The sequence below is a fragment of the Lepus europaeus genome, chromosome 21 (genome assembly GCF_033115175.1).
Source record: "Lepus europaeus isolate LE1 chromosome 21, mLepTim1.pri, whole genome shotgun sequence".
NCBI lineage: Eukaryota > Metazoa > Chordata > Mammalia > Lagomorpha > Leporidae > Lepus > Lepus europaeus.
In genome coordinates, this window is record NC_084847.1 from 25,896,797 (window position 1) to 25,905,204 (window position 8,408).

The following is an 8,408-nucleotide window of genomic DNA, read 5'->3' on the forward strand; positions in this document are numbered from 1 at the left end:
TATATACAGAAGATCGATTCAGCATATAATTAGTAAAGATCTCATCAGTCTGTACCCACACAGAAACACAAAGTGCAAAAATACTGTTTCAGCACCAGTCATAGCATCACTGCACATTAGACAACACATCAAGGACAGATCCCACATGGGACGCAAGCACACAGCGACTTCTGTTGCTGACTTAACAATTTGACACTCCTGTTCATGGCGTCAGTAATCTCCCTAGGCTCTAGTCATGAGCCGCCAGGGCCATGGAAGCCTTTAGAGTTCGCCGACCTCGATCCCATTCTGACAGGGTCACAGTCAAAGTGGAAGTTCTCTCCTCCCCTCAGAGAAAGGCACCTCCCTCCTTGATGGCCCCGCTCTTTCCACTGGGATCTCACTCACAGAGATCTTTCATTTAAGTCTTCTTCTTTTATTCTTTTCCATGGTATCTTGGCTTTCCATGCCTACAATACTCTCATGGGCTCTTCAGCCAGATCCGAACAGGCAGAGTGGACAGTGAGAGAGACAGAGAGAAAGGTCTTCCTTTACTGTTGGTTCACCCTCCAATGGCCGCTGCGGCCGGCGTACTGCGCTGATCCGATGGCAGGAGCCAGGTGCTTCTCCTGGTCTCCCATGGGGTGCAGGGTCCAAGCACTTGGGCCATCCTCCACTGCACTCCCAGGCCATAGCAGAGAGCTGGCCTGGAAGAGGGGCAACCGGGACAGAATCTGGTGCCCCTACCGGGACTAGAACCCGGTGTGCCGGCGCCACAAGGCAGAGGATTAGCCTGTTGAGCCATGGCGCCGGCCGGAATTTTCTTTTTGTACAAAAGATTTACTTATTTAAAAGACAGAGTTTCAGAGGGAGGGGGACAGAGAGACAGAAGTCTTCCATCTGCTGGTTCACTCCCCAAATGGCCATCCAGGTCTCCCATGTAGATGGCAGGGGTCCAAGTCCTTGGGCTATCTACCACTGCTTTCCCAGGTGTGTTAACAGGAAATTGGATTGGAAGTGGAGCAGCCGGGACTTGAACTGGCACTCATATGGGATGTGGGAGTCTCAGACTGTGGCTTAATCCACGGTGCCACAAATGCTGGCCCCAGGGAGAGGGGTTTTCAGTGTGCACTAAGGAGATAGAACCTAGGCCAGTCCTGGTTCTATCCTTGGGCACTTCTCTCCCTCTCTCCCTCTCTCTCTCCCTCTCCCTTCTCTCTATTTGCTTCTCTTTTTCCTTTCTTTGCTTCCCAGACCAGGGGAAAATATTCTTCATTTTGTTCAGAGCTGAAGTTTAGGTGTCTTATTTCTTCAGTCAACATTCGCCAAACTCTGTTTAAAGTAGCATGTGCTATATCCAGTCTCTAGAATACACATGTGGAGAATTCAAAAGTGTTGACTTCAAGCATCTGTAGTGGGAGTCACAGCTTCGCGCACCACATCACAGTGTGAGACAGCTAACAGAAACATAGGCAAGAGAGCTTGAGTCTGGGTGGGAAATCAGGGCAGGCTGCTCAGAAGAGGCAACGACTTCCTTTAGCCCCTGAAGGGCAGGGAGGAGTTCCTAGGGTTAACCAGGAGAAGCTGGAGGGTGGCATTCCAGACAGAACTGTCCAACAAATGCCCCAAACTCAGCCGCTTTAAAACAACAGCAGTCATTTTGTGTGTGCCGTGACCGCAGTGGGTCAGAATTTGGGGGTGGTCTGGCTGAGCAGGTGTCCTGTCTCGTGGGCTTATGGTTGGCTGAAGGCCTGAGCGCGGTGAGGGACCACCTCCAGGGTGGCTCGCTCACGTGGAGGCTGAGTGGACAGTGGCTGTTGTGGGGGGACGCGGGAGGCCTCAGTTTCCCTCCAGGAGGGATAATTTTTCTACAGGGTTGCTTGACTGACTCAGTGTGCACACAGCATGACTGCCGACTCTCTCCGGAGAGGGTGAGCCCAGGGAGCAAGACAGCTGCTGAGATGCCTGCCGAGACTGAGCCTCGGAGGTGACGCACCTGCTCTGGCCCTATCCCGCCGCCGGGCCCCCATTCAGGGTGGAACTGGACGAGGCAACCTGCAGAGCCGGAAGTGCTCGCGCGGCCATGTTGGCTGCGGGCGACCCCGGCGGGCGCTGAGTCAGGAGGGCTAGGAGGCGGGCAGGGACGCCGTGAAAGGCTGCGAAGAAGGCGTCTCCAGGGCCGCAGGCTCTTCTTACCCAAATCCGCCTGCAGGGGCTGTCCAGTGTGTTCAAAAAGCACCGCGCCATCGCCCTGCCTCTGACCCCGGAAGTATTCTGTTTTTTCCCCTCTCTGGGCTGTTTGGAAGGTCACGTTGAGTGACACACGGCCCCATCCCTCCTTTTCTACTGGGTTGCTGTCTGGCAGCTGTAGGTGTGTCACAGGTCACCTTGGATGTCCTTCTGAAGGACCCCAAATCTGGGAATCCAACGCGCTTGGGTGGTCGCCCAAAGACCCAAAACTCCAACCCAGTAGATGCAAAAGCAAGAGGATATTTAATAAAACGTTTGCGCAAACGGGCTCCCCAGCACCACAGGCAGTCGAGAGAGTGAGAGAGCCCCGAGCAGGGGTTACAGCAGTTTTTAAAGACAGTAGCCACCTGATTAACATATGTATGTGGGGCGTTTGGTGATTAGCTATTTTGAAGGGCAAACTCTTGTTGTGATTTTAGTGAGGGAAGGGGTAAGTTTATACAATGGTCACAGAACCTTATTGCAACTCTTTTCCGGACTTCTGCAAGTGTTATCACGTGAGACAGTTACTCAGAGCAGTTTCACAAGGCAGTTTCCCAAGGTTATTCTGCAGGCAGGTGGAGACACAGTTATTTTAAGGGATGTCTACTGCCAGCAGCTAAACTTTTTAACCCTTTACTATAATATTTTAATATTTACTTTTAGCAGGGGTCTTACATTCCCTCCTCTTCTTTTTGTACTGATTTTAATCTTAAAATTTACGGGGCTTTTTTTAGTTTAGCCATAGAGTCCCTGATGACCCCTGAATGATCAGTGTAGAAGTAGCACTTTTTTTTTTAGGGCAGCACACAAACCTTTTTTTCTTTAAAAACAATAAGTCCATCTTTTTTCTGTTCTGCAACACTACTTTTGAAAGTGATGTTAAAGACTGCTCTAACTTACCGATGGTCTGCTCTAGGTCCAGTATATCATCTTCTACTGCCCTGTGGAGGGCCTGATATTTCTGGCGTTGATTATTTTTTTTTTTTGCAAGGGAGGCAGTGCTGTTCCCACACCTGCCGCAACCCCCTTTTTATTTAATTGAGAATGGCCTCTGTCTTAGGTTGCCCTCAGTCATTCCTGTCCTTACCCGTCATCGGTAACTCTGGCAGCTTGGCCTAGAGCCCTGTCTTAGGTTGGTACAGGATGCTGAGTGTCTTACCCGTCTTTGAGTACCATTCTAGCCTGACATTAGGTGAGAGATGAAACATACAGCCAAATATCAATTATTTTTTATTACAAAGGAGGTTTGGTAGCGAACTTGAACCAATTCTTCGGCTATATTGGACAGTCCAGTAGCAGTAAGATTATTTTGGTCACTAAACATGCAAGCCTTCACAGTCCACGGTTATTTCCAAAGGCCAGTCTGGGAATACTTACTACTGATACAGCCATGGCAAGGGCAGTGTCCTCTCCTATTAGGATGACGTTGCCATTACAGTCTTCAGGTGAAGCATGCCGCCGACACGCTCTATCCGCCGCTATAAATACAGATGTCAGCATCGGGGCCACACGGCCCAGGGAGCAATTGCGGAAGTCATCAGAGGCTAATGATGTAAAGGCATATTGGCTGCATAGAAAAACCCATCCCTTAGGAGCCCGCGTCCCATTCCAGTACCGGATCAGGTCCATTCCATTGATTGGTGATAGGATCCCTCCATTTTATCATTACTCTTTTCGCAGCTATTTTTAAACAGTTAGAATTTAACAGAGACATCAAGACTTGAACATAATAATAGATTACTTTAATTCATTGCTTTAACAGAGGATCAGATTTTGATTTTATGTCAAAGAAAATAGACTAATAGTTTTACAACCGAAAATGTCTTCTTCCCATAACATTTTGTAACTTTTTTACACCTTCTGTAACTTACTCAAACCTTTTGTAACTTACTCAAACCTTTTGTAATTCACAGTCATTTTCCAGGTTTTACCTGATTTCTTAACATGCCAAATTAGATAATTTTTTTTAGTGATTATGGGAATTATCACTCCAGCATTAACATAATTTTTTTATTATCACCTAGTGGTTTGACTCCAAAGGGCAGCATTTTTAAAATTTATATTTATTTTGTACCGCTTTTTTAAAAATTGCTTACATATGCATCAGTATGCAGATAACAAAATCCATCCTCACCTCCCCAAAGCCTATAGTTTATTTCCCTTTTTTACTGGCACCGATTGCAAACCTCAAAAACTTGTGGAGGCTTGCCCTCTGTAACTTGTCATTTTAATTTTCACTTAATCCTGAACAGAGAGCCCATTTCTTTGCCAAAGAGGCCAACTGAGGGTCTTTCCAGCCAGGAACATCACAGGCTACATATGCAACTTCAGTTTTCTTTTTAAAGAAAGGCATTGCTTTGTATACTTGCAGATCCTGCCAACTTTGCCAATTTGTGACAGCAAATTATTTTTCTGCTGTCTGCTGTGCACAGACTTAGTTACTTTTAGTTTAATCTGCAAGAAATATGCTGCAAGCCTTGTAGTGCACACTAAAATTATTTAGAGGAAAGACAGTAAAGAGCATAGATTAACAGAATGTTGCAATAAACATGGCTCCATTGCTATAATGAGATTATAGCAAGAGGGTCCACTGATCCCTGTAGGGAGGGCCTGAGGCTGGCCCCACTTCCAGTTTTCCCGAACTCTGTTTTTTTAGTAATCCATTTTGTTAATCCCTTATCAAAGGGACTGTTACAGAACACCTCAGCCACAGTAGCCAATCGATCCATGTTTACATTGTATTTATGTTTAGCAGAATTTATAGTACTGTGGGCATTACTAGGCAATCTTCACAAAGCACCGGAAAAGGATCCATACTGAGAATCAGACATTATTAGTAATTATCACGGGCACATTTAACATTCAGCTTGACTGTGTGTTCCCCTGGGATGAAACAGCAGCAGCAGAGGCTTGCTCCGGCTCCCTCTTAAAGCCCCCAAGGACAAGGGTGGCTCATTGCTAAGATTTTAGGCAAGCAGTGCGTCCCGTCTCGGATCTTGGCCAGAGAGCCGAGACACGAAGCATGCCCACCTGTTTATCAGAAACATTCCTTTATCCTCCTCCCAGGGAACTGGCCAGGCTCCCAAGGAGCAGGAGAAGGTCATCCGGCAGCAAAGTTACTTGTCTACCAGAGCTGAGACTAGATACAAGCCTCTCCATCCCAAAAATCTGTCCTTACATTTGGCCCTAGGGTTGCATTGAGAGGTAGACATAATTAACACATTATAAGAATACAATACAAATTTTTTATAAAAGTATACATCCAGCAAACACAATAATATTTAAGGTGTTTTAAGGATAAATTGAAACATATCTGAGGGGGAATTAGCTTCTTGGGCACCCATGTCAGGGACATAAAAAAAAAGTACCATTTTAATACAACAACTCAAGCTGCTGCAGACAGCCTGAGAACTGGCTAGACAATCCCATGGCATGGAGATCTGAGGCATTGTTACTTGTTAAACAGACATGTTGAGGCGCACACAGTCCAATTAACAAATGCGCTAACATTTTGCATTACTCTGAAATTAGTGATTCAGGTTTCATTAAATATTTGTAACATCTCTTTTTGATAAGACAACAAATTTTTTAGCGGATGGAACATGGTGGGTAACCATTTAGCCATAATGATAGTAGCCTCTTACTATCTGTAATTGTTACATTCTTGTAGGTTTGTGCAATCTTAACTATTTGCAGCATATTTTGATTTACAATTTTTTGTAAAGCAAACCAAGCATAATCTGTTCAAGCATTCCTATTAATAATAGGGTAGAGTTAACACATAATACAAAAATGGAATGGGTAGTCCAGACACTTTTTTACCATAATTTTTTATTTTACATAGTAATATTAATTTTACAACAGGTAACATTTACTTTAAGTAAAATATTTAAATACAGGGTGAGGGCTGTCCAGTGTACACTGATTTATATTTTTTACTCCCAGTGTTTCTTATTTACAACACCCTCTTTAGCAGACCAAGGACAAATTTTTTTAACAGCGCTGATAAATTGCTCTACAGTTTGTTTCTTTAACCCTATCCTCTACATCTGCAATAAAGTTTTTCCAGCCTTTGTCACGTTGTTTTGTTTCTTTAAATGCACATTTAAATCTTTTTTGAGTAAATTTTAATGTTGCTCATCCACGACTCCTTCTGCGAACCAAGGACTGACTATTTCTATGGCATCAATGAACTGTTCTATGGCTCACCTTTTTTTAACCCTATTTCCTGCATCTGTAATGGAGTCTTTATAGCTTTTATTAGGGGAGGGTCTTGGGTCAGGTCTTCCCACACGGTGATATAGGGAACCTGGTCAGGGTGTCCGTGGAGTCCTGGTTGAAAGACTCGTGCCTTGACCTGTGAGATAATATCAGCATTAAAGGTCCTGTCCCTTGCCAGCCGACCTCAAAGGTTGACCATTCTGAGGAACAGAAAGTCACCCACTTTTTACTTTTGACGTCGATCAACTGATTGTGCGCACGGTTTTGAACTTCTTTTCAGTGGCCTAAAGTAAGGCTTAAAGGGGTGATTAGTTGTTGCCCCATGGGTATGGAGAGAGTAAAATGAACGAGGAGGGGAACAAGAAAACAGACAGATGCACACAACACACAAGACGAGCCGCGGCACCAAATCGGTAGCAAACTGAAAGTACAAGTTCAAATGGGAGCGGCCGGATGGCCAGGCTCTCCCTGGGAAGGAGAGAGGCACTTTTTCTCTCGTTTCCCCCAAACCACCCCTGGAGCGTCCCCCAGGGTGGGACCAGGGGTCTCAGGGCATGTCTGCCTCCCCCACTGGTCCGATACAAATTCAAGTCTGGGGGTGTCCAAATCCCGGACGGGCCCCCAATGAAGGACCCCAAATCTGGGAATCCAACGCGCTCGGGTGGTCACCCAAAGACCCAAAACTCCAACCCAGTAGATGCAAAAGCAAGAGGATATTTATTTATTTATTTATTTATTTATTTTTGCACTTTCTCAACTTTATTAGCCTGGAGCCCCTCCCTGCCGGCTCCAGAGCTGGTCCCTGTGCACACTGGACAGGATCGAGGTCAGTTCAGCCCCAGCCCCAGGCGGCTCAGGACGGCGGAGCCAGGGGACAGAGGTTCGAGAGTCCGGATGCTGGCACTTGCGGTGTGGCCGGCGCGAGGCTGGGGTCCCGGGGCCCCGCGCGCCCTCCCAGGCGGCTGCTAGGAGCAGTTGGTGATTCTGTCCAGGAACTGCTGTGCCCACCACTCATCCAGGTCAATCGGCACAAAGTTCTGCAGCCGTGGGTTGGGGCTCCGCTCCACGTACTGCACAGGCCTGGGCCCACGCTCCCCGGCCCGGCCGCCGTCCAGCTGCCGCTCCACCTGCTGCCAGGCTTCGGACACAAAGCGGACGTTCTCCTCGTGGGCCAGCGTGTAGGTCTCCTGAGTGCCCTCCAGGGACGGGGACGTGGCTTGGGGCCGCCGGCCGTTCACACGATTGCACACCAGCCTGGGCCCCGGACCCGACAGGGGCCAGGGTCCGGGCTGCTGCGCGGAGGGCTGCGCCCGCGGGGGCTGCAGGGCCGGCGGCGCGGGCTGCCGGCATTTCAGGAGCTCGCCGAGTCTGCTCTCCATCTGCTGCTGCGAGGGACCTGTGCGGCGCTGCGCGACCAGCTTGCTGGGCCCATTGGTGATGGTGTTCATGGCGGAGTGGCCGCCGCGCCGCCCACGCGCTCGCCCGCACACGCAGCGGCCAGTCCCCGCCTGCAGCCTGCAAGAGGATATTTAATAAAACGTTTGCGCAAACGGGCTCCCCAGCACCACAGGCGGTCGAGAGAGCAAGAGAGCCCCGAGCAGGGGTTACAGCAGTTTTTAAAGACAGTAGCCACCTGATTAACATATGTATGTGGGGTGTTTGGTGATTGGCTATTTTGAAGGGCAAACTCTTGTGATTTTAGTGAGGGAAGGGGTAAGTTTATACAATGGTCACAGAACCTTATTGCAACTCTTTTCCGGACTTCTGCAAGTGTTATCACGTGAGACAGTTACTCAGAGCAGTTTCACAAGGCAGTTTCCCAAGGTTATTCTGCAGGCAGGTGGAGACACAGTTATTTTAAGGGATGTCTACTGCCAGCAGCTAAACTTTTTAACCCTTTACAATAATATCTTAATATTTACTTTTAGCAGGGGTTTTACACTTCCACGACTGTTTATTAATCGGGATACTTTCCG

General features: G+C 47.6%; 1 protein-coding gene across 1 annotated transcript; it reads right to left on the reverse strand.

Moving 5' to 3' along the window:
- Positions 1–7,174: 7,174 nt before the first annotated feature.
- LOC133750717 (MAPK regulated corepressor interacting protein 2-like) lies at positions 7,175–7,931 on the reverse strand. Its single transcript, XM_062180371.1, has one exon. The coding sequence runs from the start codon at positions 7,878–7,880 to the stop codon at positions 7,398–7,400; it is 483 nt and encodes a 160-aa protein (XP_062036355.1). The 5' UTR covers positions 7,881–7,931; the 3' UTR covers positions 7,175–7,397.
- Between the last annotated feature and the right edge of the window lie 477 nt (positions 7,932–8,408).

Excerpts from the sequence above, each read along its gene's own strand:
- LOC133750717 (XM_062180371.1), bottom strand. The coding sequence starts at position 7,880 with ATGAACACCATCACCAATGGGCCCAGCAAGCTGGTCGCGCAGCGCCGC.